The sequence below is a fragment of the Phodopus roborovskii genome, unplaced genomic scaffold (assembly GCF_943737965.1).
Source record: "Phodopus roborovskii unplaced genomic scaffold, PHOROB, whole genome shotgun sequence".
Classification (NCBI taxonomy): Eukaryota; Metazoa; Chordata; class Mammalia; order Rodentia; family Cricetidae; genus Phodopus; species Phodopus roborovskii.
Window position 1 is genome coordinate 29,206,023 of NW_026126511.1, and position 26,566 is coordinate 29,232,588.

General features: G+C 36.3%; 1 protein-coding gene across 1 annotated transcript in view; it reads left to right on the top strand.

The window, feature by feature from the left end:
• The window catches only part of Diaph3 (diaphanous related formin 3), a 435,882-nt gene that overhangs the window by 226,372 nt on the left and 182,944 nt on the right, over positions 1-26,566 (top strand). The window contains exons 21-22 of the mRNA XM_051195312.1: positions 3,761-4,000; positions 17,901-18,030. Of these exons, the coding sequence (XP_051051269.1) occupies positions 3,761-4,000; positions 17,901-18,030 (370 nt within the window). The remainder of the gene's footprint in view (positions 1-3,760; positions 4,001-17,900; positions 18,031-26,566) is intronic.

Genomic DNA, 26,566 nt, shown 5'->3' on the forward strand with positions numbered 1-26,566 from the left:
CATGAAGGAGAACCGAAAGGCATGGAGATACCAGCAGGCCAAAGCTGGAAGGACCCTGCTCCTTGATATTATGTGTTTCCTAGAAACTGTGTTTGGTATATTAAAGTTCATTGTCATAAGAAAGCATTGCACAGTATGCAGCCTGACGTCCATTCCAAATGGTTTGTTAATTGTGACTGTGAATTTCCATGCTGTGATCTCCAGAGTAGTGCTCACGACCATCAGCCCTTACAGTGAGGTGTCTGCCAAATATCCATCTTGAGCATTAAGGCAGTGAAGAGTCAGGTGGTGTCCTTACAGTCAACAAGATAATGTAGTGCTGGAAACTTTGATGGTCAGTTTTCTGATTTTAAGGAATATTGACAAAGAGATTGATCGCTTAAGTTTCTTTTGAGATGCCGAGAAGGAGAGGAGAAATATCCCTCTATTTTTTCCTAAGTCCATCTCCTGGTTTTAATAAAAGACACTGTAAATGAACTATAATGAACATTAATATACAGTGTGGTGAGATATTCACTTTGTCAGCACCTGTGGCACAGACAATGCCCATTGGGCGTTGGCACAAGGGTGGATTTACCTGGGGGAACTATGTCTGAGGAAGGGGCTCCAGAAGCTTCTCTTACTTGTAGCACGGGGACAGGAGAACATAGGTACAAGAGAACATCTGGAGGCTTCCTTGGGACCAGGAATCTGCTGGTGTTCGTCTGTCTATGTTGTAAGTTATTTCTCCCTGAATAAACATCTATTTGGCCTATTTGTTTCTCTTAATCCTTATTAAACCTCAATATCTGGTGTCAGAAGTGTACAGTTGGTATGAAATTTACTAATTGCTTTGGTTTTCCTTAATAGAATAATTGATAAGATTTCCCATAATGAAATTGTGGGATGTTACATCTTCCACTGTTGGAGATAGTGTTGAATGAGAAGAGGCGGGCTGCAAAAACAATAGTTAGCTCTTCTGTGAACCTCTTAGTGCATAATGGATACAGTCTGTTCTCATTGCTGTGTTGATTTTTTTTAATTGATTTTGCATTTCACTATATGCCCAAGAAACAAAAGTTTGAAATAAAAGTTCATTTTTTGTTTGTTTTTTTTTTACCTCATTTCTTATTTGCTCTTCTCTATTTAGCACTTTAAATCAGCTGCTGTTATCTGTGAATAGTGACATCAATTGTTAATAAGAACAACTTGCTAGAGGGAGGGCTCAGTGATTTTTTTTTTTTTTTTTTTTCTGCTCTGCCATAGAACCTGGGTTTGATTCCCATAGTGCTACATGTCCATGTGTAATTCTAGCTTCCCAGCGTCATGGTGCGCAGATAAGGATGCAACACACACACACACGCATGCACGCACGCACGCACGCACACTTCAATAAATAATTTTATTTAAAAGTTTTTAAAAATATGACTTAAACAAGAAAACCATTGAAAGGGAGGAGCAGAGGGTGACTTCCAAGTTCCGGTCTAGCACAGTAACTTGCCTTCTGCCATATAATCTAGTGTCAGCCCACTACTGATTTATCTAAGTTTACAGGAAAGGGCAATAGGAACCCAATATCTAATCAAAACAAAAGTCCTCTTCCCAGCTATGTTTTTTAGCTTACTTTTCATGACTTTGCTTTGTCAGGGCTTTCATGAACATGCAGCACTTTGTTCTGCATTACATCATAAACTTTCTCTTTTCAAGGTACCTGTCCTCAGTGCCAGATACACTCATTAGTCATACAAATCTGGGTTATATTTTTCTAGGAAAATTAATTACTTTGTGTTGGCTGCATACGGCTAGATTGTCAGAAGAAAAACTTTAGCACATTCTGGGGTGGTATAATATAGGCATTTAAACAGCCATTTTTCTCTCTTCTTCTTTGTGCATAAAATAGCACATTAATATGTGCTAGAATTAACATATATTGTAATTCCTTAGCAATGCATGGGGTACAAGAGAATTATTTCCAATGTTACCTGCAAAGTGCCTACACCTGATTTCATAATCACAAATGAGGACCAAGGAAAACCAGAGATGTCACCGGTCATCATTCACCTTTTGAGTCGCCACGGTTATATGTCCTACATTTCAGTGCTCTTCTATGCATTAAATTTAATAAAGCAGCATCCATAGTGCCAAGTTATGTGGGTATCTGCTATTATAGTGTGTAAGGTTGAAAAAATTGTCCAGGGAAGTTAATCTGTTTCAGGTCATGAGATATATTTTTAGCTAAATGAAATGATTTTATGAGGGGTAATCACCATTTATCCCTTCTTTTTTGTGTTAGTGATCTAAAAGGATCAATTCATATAGCAGTGTACCATATGACTTAATTTTCTAACCGAGTGACCTCTTCTCCTTCTGTAAGTTTATTTTGCTTAAGCTTTACAGCACATTAAAATATCTTCGTTGATTCTACTGCCTTTTTACTCTACTGTAAGAGAAAAGATTTTTCTTGTTTTTGTTTTGCTTTGTTTTTCCCTAGATAGAAATTGTAGATATTCTTTGAAACTAAGGCAAAGGAAAGCATTTATAGTACTATAGAGTGGAATTTTTACTGGTTGTGTTGGTTTGGCTCTTAGAAACTTTCTTATTACACTGCACACATGTGACATGTCACATGGCTGCAGATAAATTACTATTTATGGTACTGTTGATGACACATCAAGCTCTGTGAGCATTTTGCTCCTCCTAAGATATTCAGTCAATGGTGTCTACTGAGAATCATTGCTTTATCATTCATTTTTAAAGTTTGGTAGGTTGGTCAAATGTTAAGGCAGTCAGTACTATCTTTTTAAATCAGAGTTATCCCAGGACCTTATGTATACTATGCAAGTCATCTACCACTAAGTCTCCAGTCACATTTGTTTTAAATAACAATTAATTTAAATGACATTTTTATGAACATGTTTCATTTTCCTGAACCATCCTGAATTTCATTATATTTGTCTTCCATGCAAGCTTTATTTATTTAACATAACGTAAATGGATATTTGCCTAGTGTGTAGCTTGAAGAGAGGGCGTTAGTGTAAGGGGAAGAATTGGGTCCTTTGTTCTTGCTCATACCTTTAGCTTTCTATATTCTCAGCAACAAAACTGAGTTCTCCCCCCCCCCACAATGTTACCTTGGCATGTGATAGCCCTGTGGCTGCGTGCCACTATGTCTCCTGCTACAGCCATGTTTCCTCACTCTGATGCTGCTAATTTAGTATGTGTCAAGAGTCATTCTACTTTCTGTGTTTCTGAAGAAAGTCAATTTAGTACAAATTGGGACCTATTTACTCTCCGTCTATCTAACACATACTGTTAGTCAGCAGGGCTTCTGAGGACAGCAATTGCTATTTGAGGCAAACAAACCCTTTTTTTTAGACCTTTCTGAATATGTTTTAAACATCACCCAGTGTATTTCAGTATTGAACAAAGATTATTTAGTGTTGATGTGACTGCTTTGTAGTTGTTTCCTCTGATCACATTACATTTCTTTAAACTTTAGGGTCTTTTTAATGTTTATTTTGATTGCTTAATTAAATTTCACTGTTATATTAAAGCTTCCTTTTCATTGCACATCTGAATTGTTAATTTTGTTTTTGAAGGATGGCTGGATTCCTTACAGAAACAAGCAGAGTTCTCCTCTTCCTGCCATCAGTTTTCAGGGGACATATTGCTTCTTCCGCACTGTCATACCAATAAATCATCCCAGATTACTTGCCGAGGTACAGTACTGAAGTATATACCATGCATTTTAAAGGAAATCTGCTATTTTCTTTTCAATCAGATGAGCAATGTGAAGAGACTCCGGCCACGGCTCAGTGCTATTCTCTTTAAGCTTCAATTTGAAGAGCAGGTGAACAACATCAAACCTGACATCATGGCTGTCAGTACTGCCTGCGAGGAGATCAAGACGAGCAACAGCTTTAGCAAGTTGCTGGAACTTGTGTTGCTAATGGGAAACTACATGAATGCTGGCTCCCGGAATGCTCAAACCTTCGGATTTGACCTTAGCTCTCTCTGTAAAGTGAGTTTGTTTTTTTAACACCCATATTTGCCTGAACACTTACTCTTAAATGTCAGCGCTGATTACATTATTTAAATATTTTTATTTTGATGGGCTCATTATCAAGAACTTGAACTGAACCATGAACTCAAACCTAGAGTGAACTGAGCTAATTTACTCAACCTCTGAACTAAATCCAAATATTAATTTTCTCAGATCTGCAAATCCAACTGAAGGATTTTGTTTAATAACTAAATTATATCTTAAACCTATGCTTTCTCAAACCAATGAAATAGAACATCAAAATATCATTTAAGCTTTATATTTATTTAGTTCAGGTAACATCATCTAGTGAAGTCTATTAACTGTTACTTAGGATTACTGAATTTTTTGCCGTTAACTATTTAAATATTTTTGAAAATTATGTTGCATTGCAGACTAAAAGAGAAATAAGATTTCCTTATATATGAAAAGCATTATTATAAATACACATTTTTCAGACCTCACTGAAAATATTTCTGTACAACTATAGTTTGAGAGGTTATGAAAACTGAGTGAGTTTACATAGTGCTCTATTGTTTTCTTGACTTTCTTTAGAGCTTGAATATCTTTCTAACAAACGAATTCAGTGTTTTGTATAAAAGACCTTTTTCCTGGGGTGTGTGCCATGTTAATAATGCCTTAGTGATTTGTTTCTCATAAATTCTTCTCCGTTATACATCCAGTCTCTGATTAAGGAACTTGTCATTTACTATTGCTAGCTTGGTAAAGAAGGGAGACTCTGGTTTAGCTTTGGCTGTTGCTTGGTGAATGGACTTCCCCATGGTGGCTTTACAATCGCCTTGTCACACAGCAGTCCTGAGCCCAGGCCGCCATGAGCATCAGTGTTTCAGAAATTTCTCTCTTCCTTCTTTTATTTTCCTTCCTTTATTACCACATCTTTCTGTATTTGATTAAATTCCATGACATAGATTCTGTAACCCTGAACGAAGGCTTTCATCTTTGTTTACTCTGGGTAAAACCCTGTGATGTATGCTTTATCATGTCATGTTGCTAAGGTAGGTGATATATATTTCACCTGGCATATGTGGAACTCATATTTCCTAGAGGTAAACCACAATTGTATTTGTTTGCCTATTTATATTTACTTATTCATATTATGATGATTCAGTGCTTTAATAGAGCTGTTTATAAAAATCATGTCAGTCAAGTTAGGCTAGATAGGCCATCTTAGCAGGAAGAGGGTGGTGGCTAAGTATTCAGAGGAAAAGAAAAGAACTGAATCTTGAAGATAAGTACATATTTTCTGGAAAAAAATATAAGCAATTAGAAGGAGGTTGGGATCAAGCCTATTGCATTGCACATGTGGGTATATAATGGTCCAGTACCTTTGCATTCTTCATGGGATGGGGACTGGGGGAAACAGGAGTGTAGTAGGAAGTCAACAAATAATCCTAAATATCTTGCCTTGCAGTGGTGGTTTTCTAGACATACATTAGTTCTGTGAGCCAGGTAGTGTGTTCAGGAATGTAATATTATTAGTAGGAAGAAAGAAGGTTAAGCTGTACTTGCTTAGTACTATTGTCATTGAAGATATATTGCTACTTAAATTTGTTAATTCAGATTTAACTTAAACTACACAGTTATTTCTTTCCTTAGTTGTATTTACTACATTTGCATTGCAAATGAATGCATGTTCCTATTAATTATTCAGTCCATTCTCACCACTGCAGGAAGTTCTATTGGGAAGAGCTGGTTACATAGTTATAGTGCTAGAAATTTGGTGAGTGATGGAGATGGGTAGTACCTGACCTATGACAGTGGCAGAAGACATCACAGGAAAAAGATAGGGATGATGTGGAAGAAGGGGTGAAAGATAATTTCTCTATTTGTGCTTCAGCCATCTTGTGGATGGTTTTTCTACTGCATGCTTGTAGTCTTAGCTCCAAAAGGAACTAGCTATTATTTTCCTCCTTTTGTTTACCTCGGTATCTTAAAGGATAGCCTATTTAAGTTGCTTTATCAGAAGAACATTTAGCAAAAACTCTGGATGACAGAGCTCCAAGCTAAGCTTGAAGTAGAATGGTAGAGTAGATCAAGGGAAGTAAGCAAATTTCGCAGTCTCAGAGGCATTGACAGTGTTCAATGATTGTGAAAGACTGAAGGAGAAGTTGGTAAGCTAGACTAACAAGATAAGGGGAAGCCTGAGAGGATGAGGGGGAAGACAGTGGAGAGCTGAGTCTACACTTGAAAAACTACTGGGTTTGTTGATTAGTACAACATCTCAGCAGTATAGTTATTGTACCAAAAGTTGACTACCTATTCTCCTTCATCCCTTCTTCTCAAATAGATATTGACAAGGGACTATATCTGATTAATGATGTGGAAGAGGCTAATTCAGGGTCCTGCACATAGTAAATAGCTATAGAATGAAGGGAAGTTGTTTTATTACAATAGTGTAGTGTGTGGTACTTATTTTGTACTTGACAGACAGTCCTTCCTTGACATACACTCATTGATGCATAGTAATTTTAAAACATTATACTACAAATACAGTGCAAGCTGTTATTGTTTTACTGCAGTTATTGTGTAAAACAGTTAATCTGTCTTCCGATAAATGTTGTCTGTGTTCATGTATTGGTACTGGGCATTTTTCAATCACCATGCTTTAAAGACTTCTGTTGTACAAGAAACAAAATAAATACTACAACTTCCTTTTCATTAGCCTGCATTTCAAATTGGAAGCGAATATTGAACAAGTTGATATCTCATCATGTTTGCTATCAGAAGTAGCAGCTTGATCTTTGACAGTTGTAATCAAATTCTTTACTCCAAATATACAATATTTGATTTCTTGATAATCGCCCATATATGAAGCTATTTATTTATATATTTGAGAGTAGAAAGCTAAGAAATATTTTAATTTGTTCATACATGCTGAATAATTATATGGCATGTTAAATTCCATGTCTAAATTCTTTAAGTTTCCTTTTAGATAAAGGTGAAATATGCAAAATGCATGATTTAAAGAATTGGTATTGCTATTTAGAAATTGGTACACAGATTTTTGAATTCTATAGTCATAGTTCAATATTCAGATTTATGTTCTTGTATGAATTTGTATTTCAGAGTGTTAACCATGATGCCTCTGATTTGAAAGATGCTATGTGGTAAATGTCAAATGAAAACATAAGTAAAATTGAGCCATAAGATGAACATCAACTTGAAACTGTGTGTGTGTGTGTGTGTGTGTGTGTGTGTGTGTGTGTGTGTGTGTGTGTGTGTTGGCATGGGTTTTTCTGATAGAGTATAGCAATATTGAATTAAAAAAAATTGCTTCTCAGAATAACGAAAACTAATTCTACACCTATTTATTTATAGAAGGAAGATGTGTTGAGTAGTGTTCTTATATATGTCACAGCCCGAACCAGCTTCATGTGTGTATTTCCCATCTCTTTTTCTCCTCTCCTCACTACCACATCTATATTCTGGGCCTCCTACATTGATAGGACACTCTGTAGGAAAGCCTCTCAGAAGTATTTTTCAGTGTCAGCAATGTTCTAGCTTAGGAAATGTTATGAGCACCTTGCCTTTATTTTTCAAAGGGATAAACTGAAGAATAAATGAAGAACTGTTTGTCATTCATGAGATCTCTGGAAATAGTAATACTTTGCCTTTTCACCTAAAATTGGTAGTAGTCATATTGTATACTCATATACACATTACACACGCACACACACACACACACACACACACACACACACACACACACACACCCGCATGCACAAGTCCTGCTCATGATAAAATGTAAATCTATTTCCTTAAAAACCCATCATATAAATGGTAGATGTTTGATTGTCCCAAAATACTTACCTGTAAAACTTTAATCTGTTTAGTGCTGAGAATGTTCCTTTAAGAGAACTCACTAGCATGGCCAAAATGTTTTATTTCCAACTAAAATTAGCATTCTAACTAATGAGAAGATTGACCTGATTATCAAAGTTCAACATCACATTAAAATATGAGATAGTTTTGACTTGTAAATTTCAGGAACAGATGGTTTAGATCTGTACACAGTGGTGCTGCCATGTGTTTAATAGTGTTTACTAATATCTAATGAGATGTGTGATTTCTGAATAACAAATTCTAATCAATATCATTGGATACTGTAGCTTTTTGTATTATATTATTTGACTTCCTATCTTGAGGTGGTAGAAGACATCTTTTTGTGTTGTCATTTTCTTACAAAAGACATACCTATTGACTCCAGTTTAAATTATCCCCGTTACCTCATGTAGGAAGTTTTCTATTGTGTATGGCGGAACATTAGAAAGTTCATTGCCATGTTAAAATTCCCGAAACATGCATAATCATGTCTTGTAGGCTTGTGACTAAGAAGAAAGTGGTTGAAGGGCAAGCAAAGCAGATTTATGTCTGAATTTCTTTTCTCCAGAGCAGAATTTTCTACGTGACCTTCTGGATATTTCTTTTCTTAGAGTAAGCTTTCCTAAAGCAAAGTAACTTCACCAAATCTGTGATGGGAAGGATTTAAATTGAAAACATCAAATTTCCATTTTATTTAATGTCTATTCCTACTGTAGTGAGTAGACTTTTGAAACTGTGAACGTCTCCTACTTGTCATATTTATTGATTTGCAACAGGGAGTACTCTTTAAAAACCACTAATGCCTGATCCTCTTCATCAGTTCTCTTAATTCAAAATGGTTTTGTGTGGCACTTTAAAATGGGCTCCAGGTGACTATAACACTTAGATCAAACTGGGAATCATTCTGCCTCATCTGTGATGCTCATGTAATCCAAAAGCGAAAATCCCTGACTGATGGTCTGGAAGTAAATATCCAACAAACAAACATGAGGTAGTGAAAACTAACCAACAGCAAAACAAAAACAAAATGAAACAACTTAAGGCAAAGTGGTGAAAATATTCCCTAAAACTTCTGCTTTTTATTCATGCCAATCTGAGCACTCTTCCTGAATGACAATGTTTGAAAGGATTGTGAATTCCAGACACTTAGTGCAACTAAAAGAAATGGAAAGCACATGTCTTTAGTCATGCAAAGCCTAGCCCTGTGCAGGTAGAATTTCAGTCACCACATGAAGAGTTAGGAGTGTCTTGGCCTATCATAGACAGTTTGTATTTTGAATATCTACCATAGTTAGACTGGTTAGGATTGCAGATTTTTGTGTGTGAATTTTGATTTTCATGTGTCACTTTTTCATTTCCTGTGATGTTATTTTTAAGAAGTAGCTCTGTCAAACAAACCCATTGTTCCATCTGCATTCAGTGTTTTCAAAAGATTTTTTTATTTTTCATCTAATTAGCAGAATCATACCAGTAGATTTTGGCACCTTTTGAAAGTTAAAGCATTTATGGGCCAAAGAGTTGCAAAGAACAAATGCCATTCTTATTTTATATACAGCCAATTAAATCCCAGAAATCCTGACTTATAAGGCAGTGGAAGAGTATTTATGATTCTGAATCCCTTTGACTCATTTATTAACACCTTAATCTATGGCATGTCCGCCAAAGAATATTTAATTGGATTTACTATTACCCTTCCTTATCTGTGTTTTTTCAGTTGCTCGAATGTGCTGTAGGAACACTCTTCTAATAGAATATGAGTTTCTTTGCTTAGGCACAACCTGGGTGCTGACATCTCTGCTTGCAAAGCAAACTTCTCTCAGATATCCATTCCCTTGGATTACCTTCAAAGCCATTCCTAAAGACACATAGACAACACATGGACATCAGAGCTAGCAACCAAGATTAATTTCTCCTGCTATTTCTGGTTCAATTCAGCCTCATCTTTATATTTTATAAATGAAAACTCCAAAGAAATCTCCTTGTTGTAACTCTAAGAATCTTTTTGCCTATGTTTCTTTCATTATATACCAAGGATTCTTTATTGTTCCAGCATGTGGCAGGGTGGGGACTGTTAAGGGAAAACATTATTATCCATGTGATGATTTTCCTATCAATATTTGTTTTTAAGGAACATGAAGAATATGATGGTGAAATGAATACATAGGTGGCTCAGAACTCTGATATTAACATTGAGAGTTTATAATAAAATTAGTTAAATTGGTCTATTTTCTTAACTGAAAATCTAATTTAAAACATTTGCTGAGCACAGTGAAAACAGCATTGGAGGGATATTTTTCAGCATTGCATGTATATAATTGTTAGCATATTATCTTACACTATAGGAACTTAGACTAATCTGCATGAAACAGGAAGTACACAGGGAAAGGGAAAGTCAACAAAATCAAAAATCTTACACCTTGCAGTCCTGCTAAGAAAGAAAGAAAAAAGAAAGGAGGAAAAAAAAAAAAAAGCAAATGCAGTATATCCTTGTGAGTATAAAAAGATTTGACAATATTATTCCCATGGACATTAAAAGCATAATCCCTTATACTGTGGATATAATGTGTAACCTAGATGAAATGGACCCCATACCTAATGACATTATAGTTGTGTTGCAACATATAAAAGGAAAAATGTCCCTAAAGACTTTTACCAAAGTAATTTAATCATTAGTTATTTACCATGCAAAGGATGACAACCTTTAAAGTCCCTATAGTTTGATAGTAAATAATTAAGTAAAACTAAGGCCAGTTGTTTATGCTAGTGGAAACACATAGAATGTTGCCTGGTTCTATGAGGCTCTCATGGCAGCTTGGAAGTAGATTCAAGTCCTTACGTTGACTGGCTCAGAAACAAAGCTCACCACAATAGTCTACAAAAGGCATTTGACAACATCCACTCAGAATAAAAGTTCTAAGGGAACTTAGAAGGGAATTACCCAATCTGATACCATATATCCCCAGGATCCCTGCGCTTTGAATTATATGTAATGAATAGGAACTGGATGTTTTTCAAGAAGTATAAAGTCTGTAGTTTTAAGTTGTTACTCTTTTCTAATTTGACCTGTATTTTCTCTTTATAACCCTGGCCATCCTGGAACTCCTTCTATACACCAGGCCAACCTTGCACTTAGAGATCAGTCTGTATATGCCTCTGCCTCCCAGAACACTGGCATTAAATGCATACACTATCACTACCCATCCATATATACTGTATAATATATTGTTACAAATAAGCTAGTAATTACTATCATAAGTATTTTTCCAGATAAGTTAAAAGCATTTATACTTCAAAGCCTATATACAAATGGCTTGCAGCAGTGTTACATGTAATTCTCTAAACATGATAGGAAGCAAGATGTCCTTGAGTATGTAAGTGGATTGACTAACTGGTATACATGCAGTATGGAATGCTGTGCAGTACTCAATGTAAGTTATTTCTTAAGTGACGATAAGCATTAACACATGAAAGAAATCAGTCTGAGAAGTCTTCATGCTATATGTGTCAATGTGTTGCATTCTGTAAAAGATAAAATCATGGGAAAATTAGAAAGGTCAGTGGTTCCAGAGTTTCTAATGAAAGGAAAAAAGTAAGTGATAAACAGCTACAACACATTTTTATGGTGAAAAAAAGCTATTCTTTCTGTAAGATACTGTATTCATTGTTATCAAATATTTTGTTTGTGAAAATGAAAAATTACAGAACTTAAAGGGAACGGTTAATGTGACTATTGTCTAGTTGGCAATAGTGTGTAAATATGGACAGATCATTTTTGTTTATGGGAAAAAATTATAGCATCCATGTATGTGGAAACTATTTTTCTGCTAATTTATTATTTCAATAGAAAACTTTTCTGTTAACTAAAACCTTAAAGCTGAGTTTAATTTAAAAATTTTATTACATTTATATCAACGATTTTAATTGCTCCATAAGCATTTAATTTAATATTTGTTTTTACAGTTAGATTGATAGATTGGTACTTCTACAACAATGCAAGCAGTAGCTTTGTTTTGACAATGTAGACTCCTGTAAGTTTTTTATTTTTTAAATTGCCATTTTGGGATACTTTCACAATTCATATTGCAGTATACCCATTTAAGGAGAAAACTGCATCAGCACAATCATTTTTATATCTGTGTATTCTGTATTAGATAAGAAAATGTCACTGTTATACCATAGTTTACCACTGCAGTATTTGAGTCCTGAGGAATATATTGTCTTTGCTCAGTCATCTTCACAAGGAATTAATTTTTAGTGATACTATTTCATGCATGCACAAAAACTTCTACCAAGGACATGAGATAGAATATGAAATTAAAATAAACTTGGATAAGTCTGCATAAAGTTTATTGATCTTATACCTTCCCACTTTGTCTCTGGATTGTATTGGCAAACTATTAGAAATACATAAGTATTAGGCTTTTATTTTTTAATGTTACGTGAGGTGACTTTTCTTTCTTTTTTTTTTTTTTTTTTTTTTTGTAGATAAATTAAGTGAACTAGGAGCATGCTCTTGCAGCTAGAAATGACCTAGGGGAGGGTGTTTGCTTCTAGAGCTTTGGGAGCTAGAATTGGGTGCGACAATTGGGAGATAAAAGACATTATAACCTTCAGTTCGATTTAATGTTCTTTTGTTGTTTTACTACTGTTTTCTTCCACTGCAGTTTTAAGCATTTCTTAGAATCATCGTATTTTGCAGTGGCTGAGACTGACTCAGAGATATATGCTAATCATTCTCTCTGGTAGAAGGTCTGATTTGCCTAAGGCACTTGGCCTCTCTGAACTTGTTCTTTCCCAGTAAATAATGGTTATAAAGATGATTCCTTTCTCAGAGGGTGGTGGATACTCGCTTTACATGATTGATATGTGCTGTATTATTTGGCTTGTTCATCCCTCAGTGTAGTTACAAACACTAATTCTCAGATTTTAATACTTCAGTCTTCTAGAGTGTTTGCTCATTGTACTATTCTAAGATCTGGACATGAGTTCTGTTTTTAGGCATTCACCAAGCTCCATAAAGTATACAGACACACTGCAGGTTTGATACCCACTTACATATTAACAACATTATGACCAGAGGAGTTTTTGGTGTAACATTCTTAATGTATAAATTGTATGTAGTGAGTAAGGGGCTGTATAGCTCTGTGGATTCTAAAGATCTATATTAAAGTAGCTAGTTTTAGTTCTTTTCCTTGTTACTAAAACAATAGAATATTCCTTAAATGTCATCCAAATTTGTGACAAATACCTTTAAAATGTTCCAGAACTTTGCGTTGGCACTGCAAGGGAGTTCTACTGCAGATTGACAGGCAGGCCATGATTTATTACAGGGCCTGTTTTTAATGTTATTTTGTCTGGAATGAACCAGAGTGGTTAGAGAAACTCCATCCATCTTTTTGTTTATTTGACATTTATGCTGCATTAAATGTACATTAAAGAAACAATCCATGAATAAGGAATTCTGTTTAACAATGATGATTACTATCTGTCAGATAAGTCTCTTGACAGTCATATGGAAGGGAATCCTGTCAAGAAATATCTGTTAAGATTTAAATAAACCATTTTGAATATGAACAATATCCAGAATGAAATTTCATTTTCGTTCTAAGAACTACCATTACAAAGTGTGCTTACGTTATTTTTCATTTCAAGAAAATTAGCACTGGCTCTCAACTTTGCTTCTAATTCAATCCCTGATTACAAAGTGGTTACTAAAAACAAAATGTACCTTTTGTTGTTAATGTTTGTCAAAAAGTTTAAATTCATCTCTCTTGTACCTATAGTTAAGACTTTTCTAAATGTATTTTATTACGCTTTTGTGATTTTTTTTTTATAAAGGCATTAGTTTACAATTCATACATTCACATGTTTCATGAGAGATCACAGTCATTTAGGCAGGAAGGACACCATGACCATGGGTATTCAAGAGAAGCTTCCTAGCTGTGCTTTCATTTACTACTTGGAATTTTTGGGAAATTGTTTTGTTGTCAGTCTCAAAATTATTAAACAGAAGCTTAGCAGAGATAACCACAAACAACATAAAATATCTTTGGGTAACACTAACCAAACAAATGAAAGACCTAATTTGTGTCTTTAAAGAAAGAAATTAAAGAAGATTACCAGAAAACGTTGAGATCTCCCATGCTCTTGGATAGGTAGGATCAACATAGTAAAAACAGGCAATCTTGACAAAAGCAATCTACAGATTCAGTGTAATCCTCATCAAAATTCCAGCAGAATTCTTCACAGACCTTGAAAGAACAATATTCAACTTTGTATGGAAAAACAAAAACCCTGTACAATAAAGGAACTTCCTGAGGCATCACCATCCCTGAGTTCAAACTCTACTATAGAGCTATAGTCCTGAAAATAGCCTGGTATTGGCATAAAAATAGACAGGTAGTCAGTGGAATCAAATTGAAAACCCTGATATTAACCCATACTCCTATGAACACCTGATTTGCAACGAAGCAGCTAAACGTATTCAATGGAAAAAAGAATGCATCTTCAACAAATGGTGCTGGTATAACTGGATGCTTGTGTGTAGAAGACTGCAGACAGATCCATATATTTCACCATTTACAAAACTTATGTCCAAATGGATCAAAGACCTTAACATAAATCCAGCCCCACTGAACCTCTTAGAAGAGAAAGTGGGTTGGTACCCTCAAATGAATTGATCTAGGTAAACTTTGAATCCATTCTTCTGTATGCTTACTAAATGTGGATTGGATATTGAATTAGTGTTCCCATTTTATATTTGGCTCCATTTTGTAATGTTACCTTGTGCAAACTAAGTTCCAATAACTTGCCCTGGGCGCCTTATTTAGGAGGTCAGTCATATATATGTCAGTACCAAGTTGTATCATAATTGAGCCGTTTAAGTACTCTTAAAACATTCTTCCAAATGTTATGAAGTCTCTGTGCATTATCAACAAGGCATTAAATATTGGTCGGGATGTCATGTTTGGAGGAAGTATCAGGAACATTCTTAGTTTTGCAGTGATGTGGTGTGTGTGTGTGTGTGTGTGTGTGTGTGTGTGTGCGCGCGCGCGCGCGTGTGCTTGTGCACACACACACGCGTGTGAGCTAGAGTGCTTAGGATAGACCTCAGGGCTCTAAATATAGTAAGCATGTTTTCTAACAATCAATTACATTTTCAGTACCAGAGCTGTTTGACCTGTACATTCAATAGGTCATTATAGCATTTGAGCCTTTCATATGTGTAGCCATGTCGAAGTCAGACTTTCAGAACCTAGCTTTTCCAGTACTACACATTTTCTCTTTCCCGATTCTATATTGTCTATTGTATAGTAGTGAATGCTACTGGTTATTTTGTTGGTTTCTTATTTATTTTTATTGAGAATAATTTTTATGTAATATACTCTGAGCATAGTTCCTATCCCCCCCAAGTCTTGTTAGATCCTCTCCATGTCCCTACCCACCCAACTCACTGCCCTTTTTCTTTAGAAAACAAATAGGCAAACACAATTGTGCTGTTTATGTCAGGGTCAGCAGATGTGTTCAAATCTGAAAGAAATAGTGAGGATAGAGAAAAATAAAAAACAAGAGACAGAAGATAGAGTCAGGAGGACAGTGCAGCCTCCCCAAGTTTATTACTCATCCCCCTTATACTCCCCAAACAAAAAGGAGAGGGCAAAAGACTTCCTTACCCTGCTTCAAGGAACAAACAAATGTAGTTACCTCCCCTATACCCAAAACATCTGTTAACCATACCTTAAATCAAACATCCTGTAATTTGGTCTTGAGGGTCAAGACATCCAGTAGTCACACCTTAAGCCAAATATCCACTAGTTTAACCTTGAGGAGCAAGAGTAGACTTGAAGTTTCTGACCTTTAATCAAGAGTCAATAACCATGGATCCCGACCTCTTTACGTGTGTTTCTATTCTGAATGAGAGCTTGGTGGTAGGCATTGATGTCACAGATGAATAACACATCTATTATTCATACCATTTTCCCTGACAAAATTCAGATACCTTGTCACCTTGCTAACCCCGGTTCATCTGTCATGTGTTAGTGTAACCACTTTTTAATTCTTGATTGCATGCTTTGCTCCCTTCAGGTATGGATTGGTCAAGACTTGTCAACTCAAGTCTGTGCCTTTTATTGTTTTCCACTTTCTCTATTTTTCCCTTATTTTGTATACTGACTCGTGAATTCATTAATTTTGGAAGTAAGGAGCTCACAAATTTTTCCAAGACCTGTGTTTTTGTATAAGATCTGATGGCTTTCTCCATAGGGATAGTATTGTCCCTGAAAAATTGAAGTTAGTTTTTAGGGAGTAAACAACTCATTTATTTCATCATTTACATGTGTGTGTGTCTGTCTGTCTGTCTGTGTGTGTCTGTGTATGTATGTGTGTGTGTCTGTCTGTCTGTCTGTGTGTGTCTGTGTATGTATGTGTGTGTGTGTCTACATATTATAGACAACATGAGAATATAAATGTAAATACAGTATAACTATTGTTTTAATATTTTTGTAAGTGCAAACAGGAAGAGTCAAAAGGTATTCATGAAAAAACCAATAGACTCAGAGACACTCCTTGTATAAATGTATACCATTTCAAGATATCGCCATTTGCATATTACTTATAATCTTTTAGTTCTTTTTACACAAACTTGAAACAGTTTTCTTCTCTGTCTACATCCATCCTGTCTCCATGAGCAGTGTCAGCTCACCCAGTTCAGTACCTCCATTCCCAGGACCAAACTCTGTGCAGTTGTCTTATTTCCTGCCTAGATTATTGCCACTTCTCTTATAATTATCCTCTGTGATTCTGTTATTCTCTTCACTACTCTTTTATCCCATCTACATGACAGGCAAGGTGTTCAAAGTTTATGGAGCATCTCTCAACTAGTTTAATAACTTCCATTGCTTAAGGACAGGTTTTGTTCATTTTGTGGCATATTTTTATTTTACCTTCTGCAACTTTCAGATTTATATCTTTCCGTTGACCCTATTTGCAACCCTCAACATATACCCATTTTAATTTGCTCTTATTTAACCCCTTCCAAAATTGTACTTGTATTTATGAGTTTTGATTTGCTGTCTTTCATGACACAACTTTTTAAAAAGGTTTTTTATTTCACAATTTAGAGGATCTAGGGCGTCTTTCTGCCTAATCTCAGTTCTTGAACATGTTCTGTTTGCTAGATTGCATCATGACAGATAACAACCCTAGGGCATGTGTGGTCACATGGGCTCACATTGCAGATAACAGAACCTAGATTAGCTCAGGATTGTAATCACATCCTATTGTGAGAAGTACCAAGGGGTCACTGAAGAAATCCTGGAGGATTTTTCAGAAGGCCATACTACGTACCGATTCCACCCCGCACCCGCCATCCCCGGCATCACAACCTGAAGACCAAGCTTCTAACAAACCAACCCGTGGGGGACAGGCAGGTCATCCCTTGGAAGTGTTTCAAAAGCCCTATTGAGTCTGCCTGAGCTTGGGGATTTCCTCGTGCCCTTCCCTCAGCCTATGCAGCTACAGTTTTCAGTAGTTCTCTCAGCTGTCAAAGCCTCTGTAGATACTCTTTGTGACTGCTTTTACTATACTGCCTGTCACACCAAAGCACATATGCTGTTGGTCTTTTTCAAAAAATAAAACAGCTTCTTGAAAAACTATTTTTTCATTGTATCTACCTTAAACTCCTACAGTGTGTGGTCGTCAGATTTTGAATACACATCAGATCACGAACATGCGAACCACCCAAGTTGTTTAGGTTCATTCATCTGTTATATAGGTATATAGTTGTTTATATTTTCCTGGGCATTTTGTTTTTCCCCACAGATGATTACATGCTAGATTGCTTTGGAGTTATTTCTCCTTTATGACAAATGTTAATCATTTTAAACCAACAACAAGTAAAAGGTACTTTGTAAAGTATTCAGATACATTCAGAATTGAAACAAATTTGCCAACCCACTGCTGATCTAGGGTGATGTGTTACATGAATCAATAAATTATTAAAATGCTTTGTGTTCCCCCCCCCTTCTCATTCACTTAGCTGAAGGACATAAAATCTGCAGATCAAAAAACAACACTGCTGCATTTCCTGGTGGACGTATGTGAGGAAAAGTACCCGGACATCCTGCACTTTGTCGACGAGTTTGCACATTTAGACAAAGCTAGTAGAGGTTTGTGCTCTTATTAAGAACTATATATATCTTTGCTCTGGTCTTTAGTCTGAGACAGTAGGTCATGCTTTTTGTTTGCCCATATTATCTAGTTTGTTAAAGTGTTTTCATATGAAATACTGTGGTTTGAAAAGAAATTTTAGGCTAATTCATAAGTGGTCATGACTGGGAATATATGAATTGGTTTGGTTAGGCAGTGAGATGTCATAAGTGCGTTGTGCTGTATTGTAAGCATCACGGGAAGCCTGCTAAACCCACCCTCTGCTGCTTAGTCTCCTGCACTTTGCTGTGGCAGTACTTCCTAGTCATGTGTCACTTTCAAGGACTGAAATGGAATTCCCAATCACTACTGTGTACCATACTGTGTACTGTCTTCCTTTTGTCCACGTTTCAAAACTATATAAAGGAGTTGAGTATTCTTTTTTTATATTACTAGGCCACCAGTTTCAATTGACGGTTTTAGAACCTGCAGTGGCCTTAAACACAGTTGTCAAGAGTTGCTGACACTATTAAAATTTAAGTATTTGGCCACCATAAAAGTAAACTTCTCACTGATGTTCATCATGGATGCTTTTTGTTCCAAGAAACTACATGCCTCTCAATAACCAATGTATGAATGTTTAGAAGGCAACAATGGTGTGATAGCTGAATTCCTTTTGTGTTAATTTTTGTTAACCATTAGTGATACTAATATTAAATCATTTATGTGTATGGGGGGGGGAGAAAGAGAGAGCTCCTTGATTCTTTCTTCATACTGGAATCTTTAACTCTGAAGAAAGATTGATTGTTTGTTTGTTTGTTTGTTTGTTTGCAGCAGATGGAATATTATTTCTCAAACACATTTTTGCTGTCAAATAGCAATTTTAGGATTTCATTTGTAAAGAGAAATATGATTGGATGTGATGATATTTATAACATTACCCAGATATATATTTCTTTGAAGTGTGTACTTTAAATGACCTTTTGTGTACAGTCTAGATTTCTGATTGCAACATTAGTCCTTTTACTACTCAGTCGTAATGATATTAAATTTTTTATGTTGCCCCTATGCCACTTTAAGTGGCCTAGATATAAGAAAATATCCATTTAGGTAAGTAGAGAGAGAGAGAATGGTGTACATGTTTATATGTCTAAATGTACTTTGAGAAGAGCCAAGGACTCACATTATTTTTTTTGGAAATTGTAATATGAGCCTGAGACAATCTGAAGAGTATAGTTAAACCATTAAATCAAAGAAAATGACTTTCCTAAGGTGGGATATTTTTGAAATTTCCAATATTTGGGCAAATTTCTTGATAGGCAAATGTGAAATTCAGAGTCCTCATTGAACATTGAATTTGTAAGTAACATGGTTGTATATAGAAGTGGCACTAAAACCCTTGAAATGCTGATGGGTTCTTTTAGTGTTGCAAAGATGATTGTGTAGATAAGAAGAATCAATGTTAATACTTTTAGACAATGAGTTGGAATTTCTTACCAGTCACAAGCCCCTTAAATAGTTGCAGATTTCTGTATTCACTGGTTCTTATGCTTAGCATGTCTTCAGCCATTTGATTTACTTATCTTTGCATCTATAGTGTAGAGCCTGTAAGATTGTATGCACTTTCTCCCTTCTTAGAGGAGATGGGGAAGTTGAACCAGGCTGTCCCTTTTTAACCTAGACTCTCTTTGCTTCTCAGTTTGGCCTTCATCTTGAAGCATTTTGGTACCTTAGCTTCTAGGATGCTAGGACTACAGATGTGAACGATGCCTGATTTTTTGTTTTTAAAACTTCTTAGCATTTTTCTCCTAGCAGGTTTCTTTTTTGGGAGGGTAAAATAAGTTTTTGAATATTCACCTATTTTGACCCATTTAATTATACTTATAATTCTGTATAAATATTCTGACATTCTGTTCTTTCTAAAGCTATTTAGTTTGCGTGGAGACTTACAGAGTTACAAGTTAGTAATTTGCTTCTGTTTGTTTTCCTTCCTGGTGTTCCAGGGGGCATTCAGGGGCCTTGGGGCATTCGGTTTCCATCTGTTACGATGAAGGCATGCGTGTGCAAGGGTCAGCAGATACTGTTAATATGTTTCATTGGGAGCAACAAACTTCATATTTGGAATAATGGTTTTTAATAGTGTAGATGATTGTTAAGCATAATTTCCTTTTCATTATATGATCCAATTAATGAAGGAAATACTAGAGGAGTAAATGTAATGCTGTAGATGAACTATGTCTGTGTTTGCTTTGGAGAATTGAGTGTTCTTACATATCATCATTTAAAGTTTCCACTTTTGAATCATCCTCAGTGAGCTATCACATGAATTAAAAAGTACCTTTGTTTTTGAGCCATAACAAATCCTGGTCATTAGGTACTCCTAGATCAGCAGGGGGAACTTTCATTGCAACTAATGAGCTTACACGACTGACAATTTTCAAAAATCTACTTCATTAGGATGCTTCTTTTCTAAGAAATAATGGCTTATGGCTTTTCTGTTGTGTTTCACTGAAAATATTTTGGTTCATTATTGTATTTCTGTATACCATGGTAATATTTCTTTCTTTTATGGAATTCTAAGGGTTGAATACATTTTTTTTCCTGTCTGCATAATTAAAATTAATTTAGTCTGTGAAGGTTTTTGTTTACTACCTCCCAGAAATCTGAAAAATTGGAATAATTATTAATGTGCAGACAGTAACAAAAACTTTTGTTTGTTTTCTGGGAAGACAGGTTAAAATGAAACTAAGGCTAAGGTGGAAAGATGAGTTAGTGGTTACAGCCTCTCCCAGAGAACAGTGGTTTGCTGCCCAACACCTGCATTGGACAGCTGAACCCTTGTAAACCCAACTTCAATGGATCTCATGTTCTTTTCTGGCCTACACAGGAAGGTTCCCACACTGTCACACACATATACATGATTAAAACTAACAGGCTTTTTTTTTTAAGCTATGGTTAGTCTATAGTATTATATTGGTCTGCTTTTTATGAGTGTCATCATAACTGTCTCATAAGTGGGTCATTTCTTCCCTTGTTAGCTCTTACTTAGACAAATGACATGTTGCTTATACATTCATTCACTCATTCAGCAAGATTATGCTTAGTGATTCCTGTATCAGAACTTGTGTTATACCATTGTATACTTTCTCCGTCTTCTTGCAGTATAGTCAATTTAACACAGGCTGACATGTATCCCAACAGTCTTCTCCCTCACCTGTTAATTGCCTTCATTCTTTTTCCATGTGATCTCTACATATATATTGAGGTCTCTTGTTTCTTCCCTCATAGAAACTTCTCCTGATGTTACCTCTACCATCCTCAACAAAACAGAAGCCATAATTTGTAATGACTTCCAAATTTACTTTGTGGACTTTCATCTTGAGTCACATCTATGTCTTCCACAACTTTGCTGTTCTTGTCTGAATCTCAAACAGGTGTGAGTGCATAGTAGGCCACAGTATGACACTACACATTTAATGTCTCCTCCCAAATTATTTACTTGAGAAAACTTAACTTGATTCACTTTCTTCTGATTTGTTTCCCCTTATTTGTTGTTTTCTTTATGCCCTTTAGCAATTCAGTACAGACCACCTAGTGGATTCTTCCCATGGTATCCATGAAAGCTACAAGTTGAGGCATGGAGTATTTAGGTTTCCATACCTTAGCCAGTTTGTAGTAAATGGCATGCTCCCTTTGGTGGCTCTTTTTGGAGCTTCTTGGAACATCAAATAAGTATGTGAGCATTTGACTTTTCCTTAAGGATAAATTCATAGATGTCCTGGAAATTCTTTTTTTTTTTTTACTTTTTTTTTTTTAATTTATTTTGTATAACCAAGTCCATTTAAATAAAAACAAACATTTATAGACAATATTTGGGAATTTGGGCGTTGTTCTTTCCAAACTACTTCCTGCTGGTAAGGGGCACTGTCATGGGGGATTCGAAGAAGATTCAGAAATCCTGTCTGTAGTCTGTAAGGCTGCTTTGTCCAGCTGTTTTGAATGTAGGATCACCTGGTACTCTGTTTCAGGTGGTCTGGCTTGATCAAACCCCATTAGTCTGGAAGGAATCCACATCTTTTCATTTTCTGTAGAAACAAAAATAGAAATCCTTTTCCCCAGTAACTTGTCCTTCAACTTAAATTTTGGAGTCAAAGCATTTTTTTAAAATTTAATTTATTATTTTACATGTTGATCCCAGTTCCCCCTCCTTCCCTCCCTCCCACCCTGCCTCCTTCCTTCCCTCCCTTTTACCCTCTCTGCCCTCTCACATGCATTGTAACCACCCTCCCCTCCCACCCCCCCAACCCCAATTCTATATGTAGGGGAATGCCATCCAGTAGGAAAATGTTCCACATCCTTAGCTATCAGGGAAATGCAAATCAAAACAACTTTGAGATACTCCTGCCAGAATGGCTAAAATTAGAAACACCAATGATGACTCATGTTGCAGAGGATGTGGAGAAAGTGGAACACTCCTCCACTGCTAGTGGGAGTGCAAACTCGTACAGCCATTTTGGAGATCAGTATGGTGGTTTCTCAGGAAAATGGGAATTAGTTTACCACAGGACCCGACAATCCCCCTCTTAGGCATATACCCAAAGGATTCATATCCATGCAACAAGGACATCTATCTGTTCAGCTATGTTCATAGCAGCACCATTTGTAATAGCAAGAACCTGGAAGCAACCTAGATGCCCCTCAATTGAAGAATGGTTAATGAAGATGTGGCACATCTACACATTGGAATACTACTCTGCAGAAAAAAAATAATGTTATCTTGAAATTCGTGGCAAGTCATGGCACTTGAAGAAACCATCCTGAATGAGGTAACCCAGTCACAAAACGAGGAACACAGTATGTACTCACTCATATATGGATTTTAGACCTAGATCAAAGGATCACCAGTCTATAATTCACACCACCAGAGGAACTAGGATACAAGGTATATTCTAAGAGATTCATATAAAGTCCCTCAAAGAAGCAGGAAGGGACAAGTCCCCCAGAGCTTCCCCCCCAGGGAAGTGGGGGGGGAGCGAATGGAGAGAGAAATAGGAGAAAACGAGGGGGAGGAAAGGAAAACATGAGCGACCAGGAAGATTGAGCCTGGTTAGGAATAGAAGACAGGAGAGAGAGAGAGAGAGAGAGAGAGAGAGAGAGAGAGAGAGAGAGAGAGAGAGAGAGAGAGAGGAGAGAGGGAGAGAGAGAGAGAACATAAAAGAGGGAGCCAATATTGGTTTGAAGATAAAATTGAACACAAAGAAAGGTCTAGAGAACTACAAGACTGCTCCCAACTAACAATTTGAGCTTCCGTGGAAAGGCTATCGTAAATGCCCTTCCCGGAGAGTGAGATCTACAACTAACTTATCCATGGAGCCCTCAACTAATGCCTGTTGGAAACAGGAGCAAACACCCATACATAAACACTGAGTCGAAGTAGAACCCAGATGCATATGGAGAGGTCACGACCAGGCGGCAGAAACACATAGAGACAGCTTACCTGAACAAGGAGAAGCTAACGGGCCACCAGACTGATAGCTTGGAAGCCAGCATGGGACTGACTCAGGCCCCCCTGAATATGGGTCTCAGCCAGAAGGACTGAACAATCTAAGGGACCTCAGACAGTGGAGCCAGGATGTATCCCTGGTGCACAAAAGGACTGTGCGAGCACATCCCCCATGGAGGGATAACTGCCTTATTCTAGAGACAGGAGAGAAGCCCTTGTCCCTACTTCACATGACCTGTCCTGGAAATTCTTATATCACTGTGTAAACCTACTGTACTCTAAACTTTGCCTGGGTTCTTGAGAATAGAATTTGCTCCTGGAAGTCTATTCACAGAAGATGTAGCCTACTGTATATTATCAAATGGGTTCACTGAATCCACTCTTCTAATTTTTTTCTATGCCTGTAGTCTTACCACTTAAAAGGATTCCTTGATGTGTCATATTTGATTTCTTTTCATCTTATTTAATGTACTTCTTTCTGCCTCTAAGTGTCTATCTGTGCTTCTAACTAGTAATTCTTCCATCTGACCCAAATAGTTGTCTGCTAAATATATCTCCTGCTCTCTAGTTCCTCATGCATTTCCAACATTTTATGACAAATACCTTACTAAATACCAAATGTTTATCTTTTATTCACCTACTGTGAGCACTTAGAACACTTAATTTCCAGGTGGCTGCCACCTGGAAACTACATCATGTCTGAAAATTTCACATTCATCTTCTGTAGCCAGCATACTGGAATGCTAAAGACTTCCACAAACTTGGATGTGTTGCCTCCCCCAAATAACATATGTTATCAGAAGGGAGTTATAATTTCATGTTAGTTCATATAAATAGTTCAGTGCCATGTTCTGTTCCCCCATGCAGAGTTAACAGCACAGGTAACACTATTCATTCATTGCAAAGAGTAAGTTTTGGAGGCTATTTATTGATTGGAACTTTATATTTTGAGTGAGACATACAATTCATTGATGTTTCATATTGTACATTATTATAATTTGATGACATGCATTAAGTTTATTCATTTCTGTCCATGCAAAAATTAATTTACTTGATAAATTTACTCTGTTAATTTATGGTGTACATATTAAAGAATTACTTAGTCATTAAAACATATAAGAGATACTGGTTTTATGGCATTGTCAGTGTAGCGAGGAAAGCCTGTTTCAGTTCCTAGGGCTTGGATCATGTCTTTTATGAACTCACATGTAGACTGTGTCCAGTCTTTCTGAGCTTGACTGTCTTTAGGGATGTGATTCCTCTGATTACAATGAGAACATTGTGCTATGCCTTAATGTATCTTAGTGTGCACAACTTTTGTCCCCATGGGAATAGGGAAAATTAGGTTTTGTCCACCTGGCAGCAATATGTTCAGAGGATAGCCTGGATGATGACATACTAAGAAGATATCCCTCTACAGACTGAGGTGAGAGACTTCAGAGAAAGCAAGACTGTGACCACCTGAATGTGTTCTCCAGAACTGTGAGATTAGAAATTAGCTTAAACCAACTGGTATGTTGTTATGACAGCTGATCTACCCAATGTTGATTTATTTGGAGTGGAGAATTGGAGATTTTTGCCCATAGAATGGAATAGCATATTTTATCTTGTCATGTTAGATCTGAAAGTAGTTATAAGTGGAATATTCAGTGCTCTCTAGCAAACAGTGTAAGATAGCGCAAGGACCCTCAATGTACTGTCAATAATTGTACTTGTGAAAATTACAAATATTCTTTGATTTTTTTTTTAAAAAAAATGACATACTTAAATGAATAGACAAGGACGTATTAAAAAGTCTAAATCTATTCATGAAAACTCATGCTTAATGTTGGGATAAGACTGATTGGCATCTCTTGTTTTCTCTTGGCATACATCCATTTATGCTGGAGTATGTCACGTTTGTTTCTTATTTTTCTTTTTACTAACTGCTTTTGGTTGTATATTTCTTTTCTATTTGTTCTTGCTTGCTGATTTAGCACTTGTGATTTTAATTAAGGCAAATAATTGATGGAAGTTGGGAATACTCTGAGTTATCTGTTAAAGTAACCACAGGGGAGACATAGATCATTTCTGAGACGTTATCTCTGTTTCTACAGATAGATGATGAACAAAAGCTGTGCCTGTACAGGTAGCTAGCTTGGGACTCCTAAGATATGCTGCAATGTTTAATTTGTTTCTATAGATACCTAATGAGTATTTTTAAGTATATTAATTACGCTAGATGTAATAAAGGTAAATTTACTTTCAATGTATAATTTACTTTTAGTATTACTTATACTAGCTAAACATGATGGGATATATTAAATTTTACAATATATGTTTTTAAATACATAAAAATAGCACAATAGTATATTATTTGATCATTCCCAAATTGATTGATTTCTGATCACTATTTGCATTGTATTAAAAGCCCTTTTTTTGGTAAGGGATCATATGTCTAATTCCTACCAGCGGATTTCAAGGATAATCTTCATAGCTTGGGCTTCAAATATTTAAACTGGGAACTTGGATATTAGGCTGTTAGTATACTCATTTTATAGTACAAAGATGAACTTCTTGGAAAGCAGCCAGATGGAACACAAGCAGTATGGCCAGGATCATTGGGAGGATTAAAGATGCTCCAGTGTGGCATTGAAGAACACTGGTCATGCAAGAACTACTTGGAGCTTAAGATTGCTTTTTGAGATACTGAGCTAGGAACATTTCCCGAATCCACTGCTGCTTGAGTTGATAGATGATGATGAGGAAGAAAACTACATCACGAAGACCTCTCTATCTTTTTGGAGGTTAACAGACTGAAAGTGCCATCAATACAACATTAATCTTCCCAAGAAACTCACAGTTTACAGTGTGTGAAGACGTTTGGCCAGCAAAAGATTTGAAGTAGCTTCAAGAGAAGTTTTGTCAGTGTCACCTATGAGCCACAGCTGAGACCAAATAACAGAGCAGTGTCTGTAATGGCAGCCAATGTCTTAGAGTTCTCTTCAAGCTTCTGGCGGTGAGGAACTATTCAGTGCTTGTAAGCTTGCAGCATGGGATGGGATATTACCAAC